We start from the raw sequence: 24,541 nt of genomic DNA, 5'->3' as shown, positions 1-24,541 counted from the left end.
AAAACCCTCCGATAAACGAACCTAGCCCCCTGTAGTAGTTTCATTTAGTGTTTTTCTCTTATTTTAACTCATACCGATTATTATCATTATTGCACTGTATTTATAGCTTACATCACCTTATTTCATTGTCATTAATTTATACCGTCATTATTTGATTATCCTTATTATATTATTTCCATTTTCTATTTATTATTTCCATTTATTAATTATATTTAGTTTTGTATAGTTTAGAGGAGGAGGGCCTTTTATAAGCATTGTATGATTCTCCCCTCCTCCTGCACCTGTATAATCCTTGTTTTGTATCATTATTGTCTGTTTTGTTTATGAGAAAAAAATAAAGGAAAGATAAAAAAAGTCAACATAACAGTGCACCGGTGTCCCACCACTCCCCATTACTAAAGCTAACCAGGTTTACTAAAAGTTATTGAACAGTGACTTCTATAACTGATGGAAGAGAAAAATGTCCATCCAGTTCCAATTCCGGTTATTGTTAACCTGTTTTATTTCTATACTTGTTTGATGATTGTAAATTTCGGGCAAGCCCGGAAAATTCTAGAAACATCTCTCATCTATCTCAAAGTGTATACAATCAACACATTGCAGCACTAAAATGGGTTTTTATGAAATTTTATTATTGAAAACAGATTGCAAATGTATAATGAAATGATAGTCATAGATATGAGTTATGCATAGTACTCTGATATATCATATGGCAATTTAGCTACGTTATTGCACAGTCGGTGATTTTGCATAGTCAGTGACTTCATCCATTCTTCTAAAAACATCCTAAAACATCACATTCGTAAGAAATTTGGGTCAAAGAATCCTATTAGTAATATAAATTTGTCTGAAAAATATTAATTTTGGAGACGAGGGTCCTCAAATAACAATAGATACAATGATCGATTCGCTGTGTAGTTAGTAGGTAAAGAATATAAATATCAATTGTTATTCTTGGCAAGGATCTGCCCTAGATATGGTTTGACCTGAACTAAGGTTCTGTCCGTCTTTCAAGTACATGTTTATGTGTGAAGCACAGATCGGAAACAAACAGATCGGATAAAGTTACTTACTGATAACTCGAGATATAAGCACAGTGAATATGGCAGTGTGTCAGTCACAGAAAGACGTTAGTAAAGAGAATTGTCTTTCTTTTTAGAAAGAACGGGGTCTAATATTATGCACAACATAGCGGCTACTTTGCTTATAATTTGATATCTCAACATCAGAGGACAGAAAAAGATATTGCATAACAATATGTACATAACTTCTATCAACACAAGTAAGTTTCAAACAAATTATTCTTTTTTCAATAAGAATTGGTTGCATAACCGTTCCCGTTGTTACCAGTTGCAAAATGTTGTAATCAAAATCAATCCACGTTCATTACGTGTATGATGGTAGAACTACAAAAAAGTTCAATACAAAAACCTTATACATGGTAAAATGGTTGAAACTTTAAATAAATGCAATCATTGACATCAATCTATTTACATGAATTATACTGGTTTAGCGGTCGTCTTTGATCTTATTTTCAAACAAATCATTCTAAAGTAAGTTTCAAACAAATCATTCTTTTTCTTAAGAATTGGATGCATGGCCGTTCCCCGTTGTTACCAGTTGCAAAGTCAACCTACTTTCATTACATGTATGATGGTAGAACTACAAAAAAGTCCAATAGTCTTTACTTTATGCATGGTAAAATGGTTGAATCATTGACTTTAATACTATTTACATGAATTATGCTGGTTTAGTGGTCGCCTTTGGTCTCAATGTCAAAAACAATGATCGTAACCTGTTGTTTATTAGAAACAATTTACTTTTACGTTGGTGACCCACAAAAAAGGCAATGCCAACCTTAAAATACATCTAAAACAAATAATAAGACAGCTAATGTCACTACGGTGCATGCAATTTAATCATAGCAATCAGGGTGGTCAATATCATTGTACAGCCGCACAATGTATGCAATACATGACTTGGTGACAGTAGATCTCTGGCTTTGCCTGTATACATCTAAACCTGTGTCTCAGTAGAATGAACCTGGCCATAGCACTCGTTTGTCTCATCACAGTTGCAGTAGTGTCGAGTGTTGCGGACTGTGGGAGCGACGTTCCTGCGGGGCGCGGCGTTCCTGGTCTCCTTGGCGGCCTGAGCCAGCCGCTTCTTCCGCTGCTGTGCCGCGGCGACCCGGCCCCTCCCCTCTGTACCCCGCAGGCCGGATGTTACGCTGACGAACACCGCCGCCGTGAAGCTGAGCAGCAGGTACAGGATGGTGAAGTTGGCGACGAAGAGGAACAGCGGACCCACCGTCTCGTTGGCTGTGACGAGCGCGTCATAGCTGATCTCCTCCCAGGGTATGAACGCCAGGCTGGCGGTGGCTCGGGACAGGGACCGGAACCCTGCCACGTACGGGCAGAACAGGAGATGTCCTGGAAAGGAAAAAAACCACAAATGTTAGACTTAAACTGGTACGAACTGGGTGAGCAAGCTATCACCTTTATATTGGAAAGCTGAAACTGAAATAACGAACATGAATGAATGAATGAATGAATGAATGAATGAATGAATGAATGAATGAATGAATGAATGAATGAATGAATGAATGAATGAATGAATGAATGAATGAATGAATGGATGAATGAATGCATGAATGCATGAATAGATAAACACTTTGCTCAGCGCATATGATCTTACCTGCAGATAACTTACCAACAATTATAGTTTTTTTTTTACAACTAGGTAATTCTAAGAAGATATTTAGGAACATAGGAAAGAACATATTGTTCTTGTTCCAATATAAAACATAAACTACAATATAGACAACAAAAATCACAAGCCCACTCACCTGACATACTGAAACCAGTGACAATCAGAAGAAAGATGATGAAGCTCCCGAGCAGTTTCATACGAATCTTGATCAGGACATCTGTGGGGAAAAAGAATGAGTTATAGATCTTGTTTGTATAAGTGATCTCAAATCAGTTTATAATTAGCTTACTGATGAAGGCCTAGCCTACTACTAGTTGTGATAGAAAATAGTAGACGATGTTTATAATCTATACAGGTTGATTGTGCCTGGTAAATTCATAGTCCCCTTGCTATTTTTTAAGTACGATGAGCAGCGGAGACAGTACAGGACTAGCGTTCTAATCGGGTATGCATGTTAGGTAAGCGACTACAATCAGAATGACAACTTCCGATCTCATGGTTCAAAGGCAGCATCACTAACCACTGACTTGTGTGCAGGTTTTGAATACTGAGTGGTTTATTGGCCAAACATTACCCTTGCAATCGCTGCCTTTTATAGCGCTGAATTAATGCAGGGTTAACAATGACATAAATACAAATGATACATGTAACATTGGCTCCACACACACTTTTCTGGAACTGTCGCAAGGGTCTGTGCGGCTGCCATTCGAAATCACAAGGTGACCTCAATACGACTTTCCCCAATCGAACCGAAGTTAGGTACCCATTCACACCTGGGTGGAGTGAGGAAACTCGTCCTACACAGGAATCAGTGTACGTTGGAAAATTTATATCTGAATCACTACAAAAGTGACACCATATTGTAAATGATTGATATATCTCTTGAAATACAGAATGTAATAATACTCTTCTTAATTAAGCAAACACAATAGATTAGCTTTAGTATCATTATGGACTGGCTCGTTAGAATTATATTTCAGTATTAGTTAGTGTATGTACCCTTGTTGTTTCTTTGACATACATTGTACCAGCTACAGTTGTTGAGCAATAAAGTTGATTTGATTTGTAAAGTGTCTTTTCCAATGGCACAACGTCGGGGCGCTAGTTCAGACATGTCGCGGGTACAACTTAGGATCGAACCCGGGTCTCGCCGTTTCAAAGTCGTACGCTCTACCACTACACCACAGAGTACTTACCCAGATACGTGCGGACCCGTGAGCTGACCCTCAGCAGACTGCAGATCTTCACCAGGTTAAACCAGATCACCATGGCGGCCGCAGTGGTAAACTGGTCACTCCAGAAGGCAACACCGAACAGGTCCACAAAGGTGCGGTTATCTGCGAAGAACATATGGAATACACATCATTTCCCCTTGTACACTAGAACAGCTAGAACTTATTATGTTTACCGAAGGAAAACATATTGTTTTTGCTCAGTTTCCTCCTCTGTTCCAAACACTAACCTCTGACCTAGCCAATGGCCTGATTTGTTGACGTCTATTACCATGGTAACTGGTGTTAGGTTACCTAATGTTGGAATGTTATAGTAGGAGGGATTTAGACTCCTGTCTGACCATATGTATGAATGTATTTGAGTGAGAATCAACAGAGTAGACCATGTGTGCAGGTAAACATTATGCATTTGCTTTGGAAATGTTACCTTTCTAGTTATATTTCAATCCTTACCATGGTATGAATGTATTTTTTACCAGATTTATGTTACCAGATTTCAACTTTGACATCAAACGTAAATGTCACTCTATGCGTGTTTTCTAAGTGTGTGAGTTTTGTAAGCGATGTTTCTAAGTGCATGTGTCTCAATAAGGCTGGCAACATACCTTTCGCCAGTTGCTGGCTGATGAGCGCCTTTGCCTTCCCCGCTAAGACGTCCTTGAACACGGTCGCCACGATGATGTAGATCGACATCACAACCGACGCCACGTCCACGATGGTCCAGACTTGGAGGAGGAACGACGCCCCCTCCTGGCGCGCCATCTTCACGACCCGGACGGCGACCACCACGAGGCTGACCGTGAAGACCGCCTTAGCCACCAGGAGGATGGTGGGCGCGATGCCGGGCGAGGCGAGCGGGAAGGTGGACACGTGGAGCGAGGCGATCGCTCCCGCTGACGGAGGGAACTCGAACAGAACCGACACTGTGCTGAACAGGTTGGCATTGACGTGATACAGGCTCAGATCCAACACAAGAGCGGCCGTGTAGCGGTCGATCCACCGGTTAGCCTTCAGGACCTTCAGCGCTTCCATCATCTCTGCTTCCGTCTCTCCCAGGCTAACGCTGTACCCAGGTCCCCCGTACGAGCCTCTTGTACCGTGGACGGTACGGCCGAACGATGTCACGGGCTTCGACTCCGGAAAGGACGCGGCGGCTTCCCCTGCCACACCGCCGTACGACTTGACACACGTCTTGTATGATTTGTTCAGGAACTTTGCCTGTACGTCACAGTTTGCTGTGAAATGGAAAGAAAATCATCACGTAATTAAAGGATGAGCCATGCATAGAAGCCATTTAAGCTTCAATCATAGTTGTCAATGTGTTGAAATGTTAATGCATGTATTTATTTATTTATTGATTGATTGATTAATTCACAACCACCACTTAAACACCAGTCTGCATTTTGACCTTTAAGCTTCACCAAGGCAATTATGATTGGTGCAATGTACACTGGAAGCAAAATCTGTAATACTGGTTTCAGTGCACAGTGAACTAGTCATAATTGCCCTGATGAAGATGACTGTCATTAGCCTCTACCAGCCTTCGAGGGGCGGCTGGAAAGAGTACAAATCGGCCAAATATAGAGATAGCATGCCATGGAAGTTACCAAGAAAGGTAACAGTTTGCCACTTTTGGGTGGGGCAAACTGTTCTCTCCAGCAGACCATCTCCACTGGCATGCTACATGCTATCTCTCTATTTGGCCGATTTCTACTCTTTCTAGCCGCCTCCCGAAGGCTAGTAGAGGCTTAACTGTTATTACAAAGGCCGGCTCTTGTTCAACGTTGTTGTGAATAAATAGCTTTGCTATTTCAACATTCAGCAAGTCATTTACGAACTTGGCAAAGTGTTGCAATTAAGATCTAAAATAGATATTAAGTGATTGAGGACAAATGCGCACCTGAGAGTGCCCTGAACTGTCCCAGACGGGCCGGGCCCAGACGGTAGGCCGGCATGTCGGTGATGAACACACGGTCCTCCCAGCCCAGCTCCTCGCCGTTGTAGTGTTGTGTCCGGTACAGCTTACGTGCCAAGGTGCCTTCCATCCAGGGGAGTACATCGTATTGTGTCTGGATCTGGGACATAAATAATTTACTTAAGTTATTGCAGGAGAGAAAACAGGAGAGAATAATGCAGTTTCAAGGTGATAATGCGAAAAAATTCTGCATGAACAAATTTGCCTGATATTGAAATTTTGCAGCAAATTTATTCTTTAAGCCCTAAGCAAGCCAAATCAGGAGTCCTCTTCTGTTTGGAACCACTTAGAAACACCTAGCTATATATAGAGTCAGCCTATAATACAAAACACCCAAACGTTTTCTTTTAGAATCATAGCATATTTGCCTACTAACTTACTACAGTAAAAACCAGAAATCTCACTTTGAGAATCCAGTGTCACTGCACTTTTTGGTGCCTTCAACACTCAGCATTTTAATTTAAAGCTAATGCAGCATAGTGTACCTCATTTATACCATCCGAGAAGCTGTCCTTCAGTCCCTGGTTGACGCCAGCGACGGCGGGACTCCACGTCTCGTGAACCATCAGTAGAGCAGCAGCGATGATGATGATACCCAGCATGCACTGCTTGCCGTTGTGGGTCAGCTGTAGCCAGCCCTTCCTGACAGCACGCTGCTGTTTCAGCTGGTCTGTTTCTTCCTGTTCTGACCAGGCGATCCGGGGACAGTCGGGAAGTGTCTCTGTGGATGAATGTAAGACCTTTATTGTTCATCTCTCAAAGACCTATAACTTAACAGCGAGCAGATTATTATTGGACTGAGCAGAGCACTGATCTCTCTGGCTGTTTACAGCTTAGAGGTACATAACCAATATTTTGTCAAAAACTTCTCTGTTACATAGCGAATCATAATGACCCCGGGGGGTCTTCACGCTTCGTTGAAAATGGAAAAATCTCAAGATTTATTCCAAAGATCTCTGTAAACAGCCATAGGCATTTGTCCAAAGTGCTTTGCTCAGTCCAATAATAATCTGCTCGCTGTTATATGTACAGGTATTGTATGACCTACTAAACTAGGGAGCCCAAACTCACACCACTTACTCCTAGCTCCCAAGAACTTTCCACTACTAAACGAAATCACGAAACGTTCGCTTCCCTTTACAGATCGTCGACTTATGCTGTTGATATATATATGAACCTCTAGACCACAGCTACTCCACGTTCGTACAGCCAAAAACATAGCTGCATTCTTGGCAAAGGTAACAAATATTTGGAAGTATAGACAAGAATCCATAAGTTAAAACATACATAATAGACAAAAGTGTAGTATTAAACTAATTGAGTAAAGTCAATCTCTTCGACTTCTTTGTACAGGCGTGATGTGATAATGATTTTTATGCAAGGTCTTAGCCCTTCAAAAATGCAAATTAATAATATTCAATGAAGCTACAACACCACACTTCCGTATACCTGGCAGAACATTTTAACGATTACAGTTGATTGTATCTATCTAACAACGGACTAAATACCTGTCTGTTAACCTTTGAACAAACCTACACCAGAAAGTTCCAATTAGTTATTTGGTTAAACAAGATTTCTCAACACAATTGCCATATCTATATAATCTACAGGCTATAAGAAAAACTACCCAATAGCAGAAGACAGCAATCGGCAGAACAATATCACTTTTGTAGCATAATAATAACGACAAGAGTGTGTACGCACAAGGGATGGAGTATTTAATACTTACCGTCAACCGACTGACTCTTCCCCGCCTCTACATCCTCGTCCTTGTCGTTCTTGTCGTTCTCGTCCTTCTTCTTCTTCATGCGACAAGCACAGAGGATTGTGGCTCCGAGGGTCAGGAGTACAGCCTATGACAAAAATATGCAACAATGACAATTAGGTCCATTTATTTGTTTATTTGTTTATTTATTATTTGCACGTATAAAAAAAGTTACAAAATTAAACAATAACAATAAGAGAATATGCGGGGCGGTAGGCCAGAAACCTAGGTGGTTTTAAAGGGCCTACCCCAAACAAAGGTAACTATGATACATGACAAAACATATTTGAATTGAACATAAAAATTAAACAATGACATAATTGATTAATTAAACAAAATCAAGACACAGAAATAATAACTGAAGTGTGTAAACAAAAGTCTTATACATGTAATTCAGGCCGCTGTTGCAGAAATAAACTGATTAGATAATTACCATAAAAAATAAGGATTAAAACAAATGATTGACAAAACAAGGAAAACAAAAAAAATCAGATTGTAGTAGTACTGGCCAGGGGTAAACGTCTAATTTACCGATTACACGTTTCAATACATTATATTCTATTTGTTGATGATAATAGTAAATAAATCAGACCCAACAGTACATGTACGATCAGAAGTAGAACTAGTTTTAATGTTGTGAGTTTACCCTCATGTTTGCTGCTAACTACTAGAGAATTATTTTATAATTTACATTGCCTTGCAAGTAATTCTTGGGATAAAAGTTACAATATAAAGTGTAACCTAAATGTAAACGCAAATAAATGGATTTGGCTCCTCTTTGAGAGCATTTGACAAAAGCAAAAACTAATAGATGATATCTTATAATAAAAGTTGTCGTCTATAAGAATGATCCAATCCACATAAAAAAAGGATTGGGGTGATTCGAGCATCAAATCGTTTCGAAATCTATCAAACTAATTCAATCTTTGCAATCGGAATGTCCAAACTCATTTATTTTTTTTAGAAACGATTCACTTTAAAATCACAAAGATGGTTGTAGGAGATGACTGTGTAATACCTGTGCCGGTTGGACCACCACCATGGACTGTAGGAACGACAGTCCGAACGCTGTGAGCCACTGGATGGACTTGTCGCTGCCCCACTCCATACTGTACAGCAGCAGGAAGAACCCGGAGGCCAGGGTGGCCAGGACCAGCAGCGCCCAGCCGACGTACAGGAACCAGTAGGGCAGCTTCGCGCCTGACGACTTCGGAGCACCCTGGGATATACATCGAGAAAACATCACTGTCTACATTGAAATAGATATGCGAGGGTTGAGACTCTGAACGAGAAAAATATCATGCGTTGTCTATATTGAAACATATATGTTAGAATTGGAACAGTTGGAACTAGACCATTTGTACTATTGTTTGTGTGAAGATCTTGGATAATAGGGTACAGCTTCAAATACAGATGATACAACAATCCGTACGATCGCAATGGACCCGGTATGTCTTCTATCTGCCTTATTAAGTAACCTAGACGATAGACTCGAACGTTAGATTGGCCCCAAGACCGAAAAGTTTAAGGTTCTTTATATACTATATAATCAATGTTAGCCTTACATACTCACCCATCTGTATGCAATAAATGTAGTGTAGCACCTCTGTAGAATTTTAGTGTTAATACGGCTCGCGTAAAACTACATGTACTGCACTTGCCGAGAATGTACGTACAAATAAACATCATTGTAAGTGTCAATATATCATAATAATATGATAACTGTTAAACTTTTATTGTACCTTTGGGCGGCGACGACCGAAGATCTGTGCGATGATGAAGTTGATGGGGAAAACTTGGAGAGTGGTCATGAGACTGACCCACAGGGTGTCCTCAGTCAGCTGTACAAATAAAGGTTATCGTGAATAATTTCATTAGGTTAGTGATTGATGGGATTATAGCAAGGCCTTTTATTTACAACCACGTGTTTACCAAGAGCTGACGTTGCGATGACCTTTCATTATTCTCATTAGGGTAACTACGACTCATTCACTGTGCACTAAAGGTAGGAGTGACATAGTAATACATTAAAAAGCTTCAGGGCACAGTGACCCAGTAACATATAGCTTCAGGGCACAGTGAACCAGAAACTCCTAACTTTAGTGGTTATAGTGACCCAGTAACACCTAGCTTCTGGGCAAGGTGAACCAGTAACACCTAGCTTCTGGGCAAGCTGAACCAGTGACACCTAGCTTCTGGGCAAGATGAACCAGTAACACCTAGCTTCTGGGCAAGGTGAACCAGTAACACCTAGCTTCTGGGCAAGCTGAACCAGTAACACCTAGCTTCTGGGCAAGCTGAACCAGTAACACCTAGCTTCTGGGCAAGGTGAACCAGTAACACCTAGCTTCTGGGCAAGCTGAACCAGTAACACCTAGCTTCTGGGCAAGGTGAACCAGTAACACCTAGCTTCTGGGCAAGGTGAACCAGTAACACCTAGCTTCTGGGCAAGGTGAACCAGTAACACCTAGCTTCAATGCACAGTGAACCATTTAACACCTTAGCTTCAGTTCACAGTAAACCAGTAACACATAGATTCGGGGCACAGGGAAACAGTAACCCATAGCTTCAGTGCACAGTGAACCAGTAACACCTAGCTTCAGGGTACAGTGAACCAGTAATACATAGCTCAGTGCACAGTGAATCAGTAACCCATAGCTTCAGGGTATCGAAGCAGACGGTCATCGAAACGTCGGTCCTTGTTAAACAAGTAATTGTGAATAAAAACTTTGCTATCCTATTGGTTACCAGACTTTTGGCGAAAAGCATTCTTACATGTAACGTCAAGACTTGGACATAGTAGCAATATTTGCATGGCCATAAAATAATGACCGGTCACACAAGACGCACAGATGACAATTCTTAGGGTGGAATCAGTCATAGTATGATGTCTTGTGGATATTATAAAACGGAAATCATACGTTTTTACCATTTTCTACTAAATCTAAAGATACCTAAATCGGAATTATGTCATAGTAATGTGGCGCAAACATTATGAAACAAATACGTTTAGCATTTCTTCGTTATCACCAAGACTGTAATTAACGTGGCGAAAAATAAAATACCTCGACAGGCCCGATGGAGACCACGGCGCTAGACGTCCCCTGTTCGGTCCCGCGGAACCACATGGCGCTGGTTACCATCTTACAGTACAGCAGGCAAAGGCAGCATGACAGACGCTAAAATAGTCAGAAATACAGTACGTATTATATCTCGCAGCATAATTTTATTGCCGAACGAAGCAGCTGGTTACAAAATATTTTAAAGACAGTGATAACTAAATATATAAAAGTGTGAGCATATCCTTTCAACAATATGTGATAATAGAAAAGTTGCATGCAGTGTCCTACAAGACTATGTGTCCTTATAAATGCTTAGGTCATGTTTTAGAACCAGGACCCGGCCGAGCTAACAGTCCATATCGGTAATCATAGTTGCAAATTAGAATTGAAATATTTTGGTGTTGTTGTCTTTTATATCATACGTTCGTTCCTGGAAATTGCTGGCCGACCGGTCCCGGCAATTGTGACCTTAGTGTGCGACAATCACGCGAAGGACTTTGAAGTACAATTTGTTTATTACAATTGTAAGGGATATTTTTCATTGACTTTATTATTGACATACCCATATATTGCTAATTGAAGTCTACTCAACACTAACAGTTCCTAAAAGGTAATTCATTGATGGAGTGTACAAGCATGATTTAACAACAACACTACCTGCACGCGGGAGAAGTAGCTCCTGGCGCGTGACGTCACCACGGAGAGCCAGACGTGCCCGTCCTTGAACTTCTCCCTCAGCTTGAGGCTAAAGCGCTGACCCAGGGACACGTCCGTCTCCGCTGTGGGGGGCATTGTCCTCCGGAGACAGCCGTCCCCGTGCTCCACCCCCAGCCAGGAGTCACACACGAACAGGGTCCTGCGGAGGATAGAAAAAAGGTCGTGTGGCGTAAAAGTAGCATGTAAAGCTCGGAACCAAACGGTCTCGAGTTCGAATCCTGCCATGTCACCGATCCTGTGCCCTTAAAGGGAAGGCTCTTAACACTCAGGGGTACCTAGGCAATTCATGTCCCTTTGGACTCTAATTATACTAAATTCGTTTCGTATAGAAAGGTACGTCCAAATCTAAGCCAACTTCTGCCGTACTTCAGGTAACCTTGTTAGGTGGTGGTCCGGGGATCAGGAAGGTTCTGAATGTGTGGCATCTAGAATGTGACAGGGGCTGTGCCTGAATAAATTTATAAAATAACCTGTTTGAGTTTATTGGGATCCACTGAACCTGTGGTTCTTTAATGATGACAGAAACGTTTTTTTTCTTGAACATTTACAAGTATCTATTGCAGAGGATCCGTAATTTTGAAAGAATCTAGAAAAGACCAAAGTTGGCTTCAATGCCTTTTACAATGCATTCTGTCAGAGGGTTCCTTGAGAAAAACAAGTTCTCGTCTTAAACAGATGGAACAGGTGTGGTACCTCTTGAAGGTCTGCAGGTCGATGACCTCCACCCGCTCCAGGCACCAGGAGGCATGACGGCCCTGCCCGGAGTTGTCGTGCCACACGGCCAGGCTGCCCGGCTCGCCTACAGGCTCCGGGCTGGTCAGCAGGAACGTGTCTACACTTCCGCTCTGGAAGGTCTGGAAAAAAAAACACAGCGATAACACAACAATGATAGAATGGCAAAGTTGTGTATTCACAATAGCTCTTGTTAAAGAAATGATCGCGATTAAGAACTTTGCTATTCACTTAATGAAATAAACCCCAGATCAGCAACAAGAGCTGTAAACTGGACACCAAAAGGGAAGATGGCTGCATGTAGGGAGACCCAGGACTATAGGACAGTAAACACTTGTTTTGTGTGAAATTTGTAATTTTTACAAACCTCAGGAGATGTGAGTCGTGAAGCAATAGATACAAAGGTGCATATATAGGACAGTTTCCTATTGATATGTTACAAACGAATTCATGAATTGTAAAGACAGGGTAGAAATTCCCCTGAAGACTAGGCTATACATACAAGTCTGTATAGGATTAATCTGTAATCAATATCTAAAACCTTACAGTTGATAAGATTACTAGAATTGTGGTACAGTTGCCATGCAGTTTTCATTTTCATATCAGCGAGCCTTACCACGCCGTCCTGCTGGAACGCCCTCGGCCCCGTGCTGCCCTCATCACCGGTCAGCTGGAAGGAGACCTTCGACCTGGTCCCGGCCCCCCAGTCGTGCCCGGTGTCCACCCTCATCAGGTACCGGTAGCGATCGTTTTTGCGGTTGCCGTGTACGTTCTTAATTTTCCACTACATAATACAAAAGAGAAACAATCGAAGGCGAGGTCACGTTTACGATCGGTGTACGATCGCAACTTGCTCTTTGTCGGTGGCTGCTTCTGTCACAGCCTGCCTGCAGATTCTATGACATCAAGATAGAGTAACTTATGTTGAATGTAGGCACGGTAGGTGGAAAACTAATCGGAATGAAAATGTGAGAATGTATTTATTTATTAATAATACAGTAGTTGGAAAATTGGTATTCCCCCACGATGAATACATACCCTCTTATCATAAAAGTTCATCTGTGTTGGTAGAAATCATTATAGTAATATGTTGAAATTTCCAGGGGCCACTGTCACCTTTATCAGGATATTATTAAATAATGACCAATTACTTGAAAACGTAATCTCGCTAAAGTTACGGTTACAGACACGTGACCTTATTCTCACGAGACTTTACTGATATGTGACGTGAACAATTGAGCCAAAAGTGTCAGGGAGTGTATTATGATGGTCATCAATTATCCTGATGAAGGCAACAGTGGTCGATGAATATTTGACCTTTGTGTTTGAATAAAGTTCAACATTTTACTACACATACCTTCCTTTGGTCCTTCATATCCTCACGCCTGGCGGGATACAGCATGAAGAGATACAGCCCCATCGTCACTACCATGGTGGTCCACACGGCGTAGTTGTTGACCAGCTCGTCGAACTTGGTGAAGACGGTGTTGAAGTGGATCTTGTTGGGCTCCGTCCGCGCGGAGGTCCCGAAGGCAGTTAGGTGGTTACACAGGCACAGGGTGTGAGTCAGGGTGGATGCGGGGCTCACCTGGAAGTGAAGAAGCAATTTAGTGTGTGTTTAAGGTTTTAGTTATTATCCCAATACAGGTAAGATGCAATGTACAAACTTTGACAATCAGTCGCAACCTTAACAGTTAACATCAATTCACGGTTGTAGTGTATTGTTTGGTAAAGGTGCATCAGCATTTTGCCAGTTGCAGACGATGTCTTTTTCCTCACAGCAATTAAAAAATAGTGATCCTTACATGTATATACTTGTATATACGCCCTTAAAATACTTAGGTGAGGTCAGAGGCTCCTCTGAACTTTTCACGGTTTTCGTTGGATGTTTGGTGAATTTTGCATTAGAATTTTACCCGTTGCAAACAATATGATCTCCGACATAACATATGGAGATTATTATCATTATGTCATCCTCAATTTCACGAATACGCCTTAAATATAACGAACTGTTATGTACAATACAATACAGGTTTCGCGCAGTATGTTCTACAGACGGTGCTATGATAGGTACTTTTCAATGAAATATGTGTATAACAGTTACCCTGCAGCCGTCTCCTTTCCATGAGCCCAGCTCTGCGTCCATTCCCGGATCCCAGAACACACAGGCCAGCCGTGCCACGTCCACCGAGTACAGGCAGCCAGACGGGGGACAGCCTGTTCAGGTGAAAAGAAGTGGATTCCTTGCTTAGACCAGTGAATTGTACGGCAGGTAATAACTTCTTGTACCAGTATACATCAAGTTCATGTTTACACATTATGCAAATTAAACATTACAAATGAAAATGATATTAATCAGTATGTGGCCTTTTGCACTGTTTTAACTTTGAACTACTCTTTGGGCCAGCATTTGCGTTGAATTTGTGCTGGAATCATCTCCAAGCAAGATTGGCAAGACTTATCAAAATTGCTTTACCTCTTAGATACTGCCTTGGCTACTGAAGTTTATGCTTGGACATTAATGGTAGAACATATTACTTGCTTTTGACACATTACCAGTAATCTTTCAAAATCATTGGTATTCGATGTCCCATGTCAAACAATAAAAAAAAAACAGTACTGATCGTGTGTGCCAGGTTGACTCTTTTTGTTAATCTCCAAGCAGGTCCTATAGGGTGGCAAAAGACAGTATCAGATTGGTCAGGCAAAATCCATTCGCCAGAGAGGGTCCAATAGCCACCCAAGTGTCTGCTTGGAGATTTTGGTCGCCTAACCAGCATAGCACAGCAACCGTGCATTAATGACATCTCTTACCGTCCACCCGCAGCCCTACAGTGTACTCCCCTGTACCGTTGTCTCCTGCTGCGTCCGGCTGGAGTATGGTGTAGGCGGTGTGAACATCCTCGTGGGGCGGTGCAGTCCTAGCCATGAAGTCATCCCGGGTAAACTCCTTCCTGTAGATAGAGGCAGAGATGACAGATTATAAGTATTTATAAGCGTATAAAGGCGTACTACAGCAAGAGTAATTGTTCTGATTCTGAAGAATTTTTTTCTGAATCCCAAAAAGTATTTGTATTGACAACTTCATATTTAATTTGGACTAGGCAGCAATTATATCATACTGCATTAATATTCTGGTTTCTTCAACTTAAAGTGTTTGACATCATGGTAGCTCACATACCAAAGATGTCGGAGTACATATTATGATATTCATCATAACTGTTATATGTATGTGTTGTGAGGCTGATATCATGAAAAGATCCTAAAGCTACAATCAGTTCTTCTTTTCTTAAATCCAAATTTGCATTCTACCATCGAAAGGTTTCTTAGGACCTTTGGTTTTATTGGATTGTAAGGATATGGCATCGATGGTCACAAAAGAAATACAAATTTAATACTGTCTTCTTCTTCTTCATTCTTAACAGTAACAGTTGAGACAACGACGTAAACATTAGCAACCGAGATGAACACAACACCATCGACATCCTCAACTGTTAAAGGGGATATGAACAATGCTTTTTCAAGTAGCTTATAGTGCAATCCGGTTTCGCCACAGCTAATAAGGGTACTTACCTGAACTCATGGTCGGTCTCGTTGGGGAAGTCTCCCAGCTTCCCGTACATGACAGCGGCCGGGTAGGGGGCCACCAGGCTGACCGTCACCCCGTAGGTCTGGTTCCTCCTGGCGTTGAAGGTCCGGTACACCATGGTGTCGTTAGGGAACGGCTTGTAGCCGACCAGGTGGTTGTTAGCTGAGGCACTGAGATCAGGGGCGTTCTTTAGTTCTACTGTGATCTCTTCCGGCAGATCCTGCAGTTAGAAACAACACATAGACGATTTCTTTTTTGCTGGTGAATACATTTTCTGGTGAATAACATATCTTCATTGTATTTTGCCACTCGATACATATCTGGAGCTAAGCCAACGCCAATCACGTCAAAATCATCTGAAATCTTACAAACCAATCAACTCCAACAAGGACTGCTGGAAATATATATTATACTTCCCAAGAACAGTTTAGGTCGATTGGAACACATTCGAGCTATACATCTTCACAACAAATCAGTCCCTAACATACAGTCTTCTTTATATAGTGCGCCAGCATGTTTTTGTGTACTATTACAGTCGTGTTCTCCAACAATGATGTATTGTGCATTGGTAGTCACGTGCGCAATGCGTCTGAAAATTTGTATGTTTGTAAGCTCGACGCAATTAAGATGTACATTATACTTCTGCCACGTCGATTGTTATGATAGAACTGAAATTGAACACACTGATATGCCCAAGTACCCAAATACCTGCTATTAAAGTTCAGGGATGCGGTTTTCCTGAGGAACACCTGAGGAATAGGTAATAATTAAAAACTGGCAATACCACTCCCTTTATTGCTTGTGGGGTACCCCGTAAGCAACTAGAAGCAGAACAAGGTGCCTTGCAGTGGCCTGAAAAAAACAATATTACCTTCACTTCAATTTTTCCTCCTCCCGACCCCGGTTGTTTCAGCTCGATGTCCAGGACCGATGACTTGATGTCTCTTGCCGAGTCGCCCCACACGAACGGGTTTCTGTCAAATCCAACAACCTAGGATACATGGAAAAAGTAAAATTCTTGTCACATTCCTTTCATTTCATCTGGTTATCAAGACAGGTAGAAATATCAATCAGGTATGATTTATGACTTTACTTAATTATGATTTTAATAAGTAATATGTAGTATGTGCACGCAATTCAGCCTGTGGCTGCGATGTGAAACATGCCAATTGTACTGTTTATTGTATTTGTGAAATAAACCAATATACATATATATATATATATATATATATATATATATATATATATATATATATATATATATATATAATCAGTATCAAAAGATCAGAACCGATTCATGAAGTAACAGCTTTAAAGCTGACAAAGTTGTAGTGATGTCTTTTGATGAATAAAACAGTTTTCAGACATACGATGTGTACATGTAACAGACATCTACATATATGTGCATCAAAACATTGTTTTTTACGGTTGTATATTATACGTCATGTCATGTGTTTTGGAATCCAGGAAGACTGATTTTGCTGCGCTTTTGCAACTAATCATCATCATCATCATCATCGGTCGACCGTATTGGTCGGGGTTATACCGCCCCCCTTTCGTTAGCTTACTACAAGACGGGGTTTGCCACGCCTCCGTCCGGGTGATGATGTAATCACCATGTGTGGTGATGTAATCACCATGTGGCTGATCATACGGAACAGATGATGATTAGCTGCAAAAGCATACCTTCATGTTTAGCCCTTCAGCAGCTATCCCATGTCTGGACGGAAACATCACTCGTCCAGAATGCGATGAGACAGGTTTCTCTCCCAGCTGTAGCCCTGACGTCTTCTCCAGGACCATTTGGACGGATTTAGATCCCATCTCGACCCGTCCACCGCTCCCCTTACTGTTCAGTAGAGCATCAGCGATGCTGTCCAGGTCCTTCTGTAAGCGCAGGGTTACGTCTCGTTGCTGCAGGAAAAATGTATTTAGAAGGTTAGTATTGTATTATGTTCTATTGCTGTTATTTAATAATATTTTGTAAACATGACTTTATGTTTGTTTTAGTTGGAGATATTATCGATTATGCTACTTACTATGAATTATATGTTATTTTTGTTATTTCATTTAGTATTTATTAATTTATATACATAATGTATGTTTGGGGTTTCCTCCTATGCTAGAAGGCCTTATGCTCCCCTCGAAAAATGAAATAAACAAATAAGAATTATAAATTTATAATGCAAAGAATTTGTACGTTTTATTACTACAGTAAACTGAGCTATGAATATGATAATGATAATATTCTTAATTTTCAAAATTATACCTGATTCCTAATTGCTGGTGTGTTACAGATACAGATTTGCAGTGTAATTGTAAAAGTATCTAAGGAGAGCAAAGTAATACTATACCAATAGAGAACATACAGCAACTGCCTGATCAACTTATACTATTATTATTTAGTATTGTATTGTAGTTATCAACTGTCGTTGGTTGCAGAGGACTTTCGGTGTTCTCATTAAGGCTATGTGAAATCAAAGAAGAGTCTTACGTATGCCCATTGCTTCTCCTGTTTCTGTCTGCGTTTTTTCTCCATCTCTTCACGAAATTCCTGCCGTTTCCGTGGAGGGAGCCGTTCCAGTGTGAGAACGTCCTCCTGCTCTGCCGAGACTGTCCCTGCTCCTCCCGACGCCATCAGAGACGCCACCGTGTCCACCACAGCTGCGAACCAACCATAAACAAGAGGTTTCAGACTTACTCAAAGTATCTCTGGCTTTGTTAAATGTATTGTTAAATGTATAAGTTTGCGAAGTCCCTTCTTAACTCCCCTAATTCCGACATTGGTTACCCCCATCCCGCTCAGACATTTATGGTAGATACCTGAAGGGAGCAATTCAGCTCGACATCCCCTTGACGAAAACAAAGCGGTACAAATTCCTTATCTCGTTGACCTTTTAAATAAACGTTGAAATCTCCCAATACCATCATAGTTTTTAATCCATTTAATAGCAGGTCTATTTTTATAAGTGTGTATAGTTAGTATTTGTTTATGTTTGTACCTAGTTTGTCAATTTCTTTTGTTTGTTCAGCCGACCTTATTGTTTAGTCTGTTTTTAAAGCCTGAGTACGTAATTCAGCGATTTTATACGCTGCCATGTACCTGGATTGTGGTCAAGAAACTATCATTATGTTGTAACCATACTGTTCTAGCCTATTCCCATTGGACGGAATTTTTCTGCTCATGATGGATATTTTGCTCAATCCGTCATATTTGATTGGCAACATCGGTGTGCAAATAGATGAAACAAGACTCATTAAACGATGATTTAATACAGGAAAATAACCGATTAAACTATATTATAGGATGCATTATTACTCATACAATTGTATGACATAGCTTAACTTTGCATTACACCATGATTATACAGTACACATTCCTTGCGACCATCCAAGGCATCTCGGATCGCATACCGGAAATCAACCGAAATCCAATCTCCACCCACTCATTACCAAACCTTGCTCCTCAGGCACATACAAACTCTTACTTACAAAGACATAACTTCTGTCCCAGAAGGAAAATGTCAATTTTTTTTTGGCAATTAAAGTACTTAATATTAATAAAATGACATTACATTGTATTAATTTTGCACGATATTTGGATGTCAAGTGACAGGGAGTTGACAAAACATACCTGACGCCGTCGGAGTGAGTTCTTCCATGCTGGCTCCTCTCAGAACGCTTTGCTTGATGGAATCTGTCATCGCTCCTACTACGTTACCTCCCTCTGCCTATAACAACAACAACGTACATTTAGTTTGTTTCACATTACCGGCAAACCACCTTCAGGCGTAACACACCAGTTTTGGACATGCAAATCAAGCTGCCTAAGACCGGACTGTAAGGTTTGAGCCACTCACACCGGGAAGGACCCAGGGCCTACTCTTTTCGATAAGTGCGGTGGGATCTTTAACGTGAGTGGGGTGTGGCTCTCTCAAAATACGAGACCTCCTTTAAACGTCCTACCCGAGGGACGTCCCTAACCGAAGCTAAGTACTCATTTCAATTCGGCTACGCAGTCGAATGTTTCAAAATGTTAAAAACATTCGTGAGGCGTTCGGGAGGTTCGATCATAGTTGGCTTGTCTTCGACCGTACGTCAGCAAACCACCCGCCAACCATCCAGAAGTAAGTCAGCAGTGTTCCGAGCGTGTTCAAGGATTAAATTTCACTTAGATTTAACCCAAATTCGTTTTGAGTCATATACAAAAGGTAGGCGTGGCCGGAATCTGGTCAGACTGTCTCGAACACCAGCTGACCTGCTCGGCTGGTGTTCGGGGACGAACTCTCGGGATCCATGAAGTTCGTAAATGTACATGTGACAGGGGCTTTAATTGAATTACCTGGGCGTCCAATGGCAGGGTCCCACACAGAGTGATGACCGTATCGAGCAGATTGGCCATCGTGTCTGTGGAATCCTTGACTCCTGATGTCCGTGACAGCCTGGCAAGAGCTGTCATGGCGTCCGTGCAGGTTGTCGACTCGACCTATGACAAGCGAAAATGGCACAATTAGTTTACAATGATCTTAGAATCAAATCTTCTAACTTCAGCAAAAAAGATGCCGTTCCTATAACACAATTGTATCACGTTGGTAAGTGACTGTGTATAAAAATTTCAAGCCGATGTTTTAGTGTCCGTCTGGAAATTTTGTCTGGGCAATATTGACTGATTCTACCCCAAAGTAAACGAAACCAGTCAGCATTGCGCCGAGGAAGGTGTTAGGCGGTTACGGAAACGTTAGCTTGTAAAACCCTTCCTTGTGAATAATATAAAGTCACTTTCATCCAAGTCATGTACAAACCTAATGAAATTATTCACTGCCAACTCTTTGCTATACGTTAGGAGTGGGTCGCCTGCTCCAGCCGAATGTTTCAAAATATTTAAAGTATTCATGAGGCGGTCGGGAGGTTCGATCATAATTGAATGGTTTTCGACCGTGCGTCAGCAAAACCAAAGTCACCAGTGTTAGGGCGGGGCGTGTTAAAGGATCAAATTTGCCTACAATTTAACTCAAGTTCGTTTTGAGTCATATCCAAAAGGTAGGTATGCCCTAAACCTGGCCAGAGTGCTCCCGAACACCAACCGAAGAATTCATGGGACATTCGTGGATGTGTTTAGTTTGTAAACATGACTTTATGTTTGTTTTAGTTGGAGATATTATCGATTATGCTTCTTATTATAAATTATATGTTATTTTTAAATTTATTTAGTATTTATTAATGTATGTACATAATTTATCTTTGGGGTTTCCTCCTAGACCAGAAGGCCATATATATGCTCCCATCGTAAAATGAAATAAACAAATACGAATTATAAAATTAATAATACAAAGAATGTGTACGTTTTATCACTACAAAAAACTGATGGAGCTATGAATATGATAATGATAATATTCTTTTATTAATATTATACCCGATGCCTAATTGCTGTTGTGTTACAGATATAGATTTGAAGTGTACTCGTAAAAGTATATGAGGAGAGCAAAGTAACACTATACCAATGGAGAACATACAGCAACTGCCTGATCAACTTATACTACAGTATATAAGAGTATTGTATTGTAGTTATTAACTGTCAATATTAACTATCAACAAGGGGTGACAAGGGCTTTACCGTTCCGTCCTTTGAGGACCCGTCGTCCGTTCGTTCTGAGTGTGGAAGCAGCAGATCCAGCACTGATGCGGGGTTATCCCTGTCATACTGCAGGTCTGCCAGGGTGCTGATAGTGGACTCAGCAGGAGTGCTGCTCTCACTCAGCGGCTCCTGCAAATCAACACGTTTTTGGCACTGAGTCAAGTAGTACGATGTATATAACAACAGTGGACTATGTTTACCTTCGCCAAGAAGGTTATGATTTCAGGGGCGTTCGTGTGTGTGTGTGTGTGTGTGTGTGTGTGTGTGTGTGTGTGTGTGTGTGTTGTGAGCATGGTAACTCAAGGAAATACTATAATGGTATTCTTTGTTAAGATATTCCTGTCGTTTGGAGTAGAGTGTGATCAACAGATATAATCCATGCAATTTAGGATCCTACTTGCATAATCAGGGGATTAATAGTCATAAGAGTCATACAAGCTAACATCATTTGGCGAAGGTATGAGATCGTGGAACTCTAATTCGTGTATTTTGTATACATATCCTTACTATTTCATATTATAATATGTGTTGTTCAAATGTTTTGTATGATTCTTTTGCTTCAGTCAGTCTCTAAATATTGATCCTATATTTTGTGATACAACAAATGTGGAGTACGTGGGATCCTGTGGTAAAAACTAAACATGGACTACGTATACTCGTTACGTGTTATTCCACTGCATTTGAAGACAAAACAAAACTTCTGTTGTAAATCAAAGGATATTAATTGTAATACCTTAGTCACAGTCGGTGTCGTTAAGGGTCGAGTGGTTGTCTCTTCCGGTTCTACATAAGAAAAAAAAAAACCGTCCAACTTTAAATACACAGTGCTTTTGTTACATCCAACACAAAACTGCTTTGATTCCGTGACTTTGGTAAAGGCTGCTTTGTCTAATGGGCCAAAACCAGTAACCATATTTTGAAGCAATTATAACCTGCAATTTCGAAACACAAGAAAGAAACACAAGCCATATTTTCGATTGCACAATTCCAGTCTTTGTCATTATATATGCTCACCCCTTGACAAAGACTGGAGTTGTACAGCATAAAGCATTATGAAAGAATTTCTACATTATGATAGTAATCATTCAACTGTGCAACTCCAGTCTTTGTCGAATGTTTATGTCCAAACTCTTGTTTTGTAAATTACGGTTCAAACTTCGGTTTTATGGTGGCTTTTAAAAAAGCAAATAAAAGTTTAAGATACGTATTTATACTGGCACATGGAAAGAATGGTGCAATAGCTCAATTGGTAGAGTGCTCGCTTTGTAACCGGGAGGTCGTTAGTTCAAACCCCGGCCGAGTCATACCAAAGACTTTAAAAATAGTACACACTTCTTTCTCTGCACATAGTACTCAGCACATATGAGAAAGAGTGTGGGAAGGTCAAACACACAGCACTACCAGCGGACTAGCCCCCTGCTGTAGTGCCTTGCACAACTGTGTGTCGCCCAAGGGCTACGGAAATGGAGATGGGCACCAAACCCTATGCTCTGAATAAGAGCACGGGAGACCTTCTTCCTTCTTCTTCTTCTTCATGGAAAGAATGCAAAGTATACGATACTGTACCCATGTCGTCGCCCTTCTCCGTAGTTCTAGTGGTGGTCTTGACCGAAGTAGTTGAATCCGCAGCAGCCGATGTTGAACTCTCCATGCTGCTAGTTGATGGTGTCGGTGGGACTGGGGTGGTGTTCATCTCGGTGGTGGTTGTTGTGGTCTCCACTGTTGAAAGGCTTGCAGGTGTGGTGGTGGTGACGATCTCTGTGAGAATATATTTTGTACACGAAGTTAAACCTTTGTCTAACTTTTGGGAAACAAAGCCAGAAAGGTAACATTTGCAAAGCAATTCTTGTTGACCTTCACATGGTCTTAAGCCTAACAGACCACTGCTCTGTAGACATTTACATATATGGTAAATAGCCTTTCCAAGTCTTTATGGCCACTTACTACACAATGTAACACCACAGAGTGCCTGATACAGCACCAATTACCATGGTGACAGCCATTTGGTCCAGGGTATTGACCTTATTTGTTTGAAACGGAAGAAGAGGGAAAATAAACAGAGCCCAAACAATGTGTTTTCCTTCTGCGAAGATAAAAATAACCACTTTTTTTTTCATTCAAGCAGAATACCTTTAATACATTTGCAGTGATTGTTTGGAGAAATCTATGTTAGAATGTACAAAGTATGTCAGGGAGAAGAAAGTACGAAGAATTTTGATGTACTCGATGTATCGTATCAAGAACCGTGCCCTTCTAGTAATATATACCTGGTTACGTTAGGGTTAGGATTAAGCACGCGTACGGTTCTTGATATGGTCTCCATGTATCCAAGACCATTAAGATTTAGATTTCCCTAAGGCAAGATTCACAAATTACGCGTGAAAGGTATCCAGGATATGGCTCTGAATAAAGCATGGTTCTGGATACAAGAAGTTAAAGGCAACTACAGTCCCTTTGGGTGAAGCATGGGGATGGGATAAGGTAAAGGTACAGATATCCTGTAGGACATTGAAGGTTACATGTAAATATTACCTGTACAAGTGGTACCGTTCCCTGTGAACCCCTCCAGACAGACACATTGGTACGTCCCAGGCAGGTTCACGCAGTAGGCGTTCTCAGAACAGGTGTCTTTGTTGGAACACTCATCATCATCTGCCGATTAGAACGGGAAAATCGTTAGAATCTGTTCTACTCTGTGGAGTATTAACAACCAGGAATGGCCTCACCTGACCAGACCCATAGCTGTCAATTGTAATTTGTAATTGAGATAAAGACTGGGGAATATAATTTGCTCTAAACAAAGTATCACATATGAGGCATTTGGAAGCTGACCTGTCTCGCGAATGAAATGTTCGCTAAAGATGACGGCCAACGAATTATTACGTGGTGTATGTTAACATGTACGAGATGTAGTGTAGCAACCGAGGGATTAGTTATTTCCTATTATTCAGCGACAATAAATTCTATGCATGGGGAATGCATGTGTGTGTGTATGTGTGTGTGTGTGTGTGTGTGTGTGTGTGTGTGTGTGTGTGTGTGTGTGTGTGTGTGTGTGTGTGTGTATGTGTGTGTGTGTGTGTGTGTGTATGTGTATATGTGTGTGCGTGTGTGTGTGTGTATGT

General features: G+C 41.1%; 2 protein-coding genes across 2 annotated transcripts in view; both read right to left on the bottom strand.

Annotated features, from left to right (window-relative positions):
• Positions 1-1,438: 1,438 nt before the first annotated feature.
• Positions 1,439-15,940, bottom strand: LOC109470273 (polycystic kidney disease protein 1-like 2). Its single transcript, XM_019769158.1, has 16 exons — positions 15,769-15,940; positions 15,010-15,149; positions 14,300-14,412; positions 13,553-13,783; positions 12,812-12,979; positions 12,157-12,317; positions 11,404-11,602; positions 10,750-10,863; positions 9,427-9,525; positions 8,703-8,903; positions 6,405-6,638; positions 5,845-6,019; positions 4,550-5,179; positions 3,909-4,049; positions 2,849-2,929; positions 1,439-2,432 (listed from the first exon to the last, which is right to left on the bottom strand). The coding sequence occupies exons 1-16, from the start codon at positions 15,900-15,902 to the stop codon at positions 2,017-2,019; spliced, it is 3,237 nt and encodes a 1,078-aa protein (XP_019624717.1). The 5' UTR covers positions 15,903-15,940; the 3' UTR covers positions 1,439-2,016.
• Positions 15,941-19,136: 3,196 nt separating this feature from the next.
• Positions 19,137-24,541, bottom strand: part of LOC109470120 (cell wall protein DAN4-like) — a 6,282-nt gene continuing 877 nt past the window's right edge. The window contains exons 2-7 of the mRNA XM_019768903.1: positions 23,952-24,071; positions 22,981-23,177; positions 21,399-21,548; positions 20,127-20,270; positions 19,419-19,515; positions 19,137-19,246 (exon numbers count right to left, since the gene is read on the bottom strand). Coding sequence (XP_019624462.1) covers positions 19,137-19,246; positions 19,419-19,515; positions 20,127-20,270; positions 21,399-21,548; positions 22,981-23,177; positions 23,952-24,071 — 818 coding nt within the window. The remainder of the gene's footprint in view (positions 19,247-19,418; positions 19,516-20,126; positions 20,271-21,398; positions 21,549-22,980; positions 23,178-23,951; positions 24,072-24,541) is intronic.

The sequence above is a fragment of the Branchiostoma belcheri genome, unplaced genomic scaffold (genome assembly GCF_001625305.1).
Source record: "Branchiostoma belcheri isolate BF01 breed outbred unplaced genomic scaffold, Haploidv18h27 scaffold22, whole genome shotgun sequence".
Classification (NCBI taxonomy): Eukaryota; Metazoa; Chordata; class Leptocardii; order Amphioxiformes; family Branchiostomatidae; genus Branchiostoma; species Branchiostoma belcheri.
Note: the sequence above shows the minus strand (reverse complement) of the source record. Positions and strands in the feature narration are given on the sequence as shown.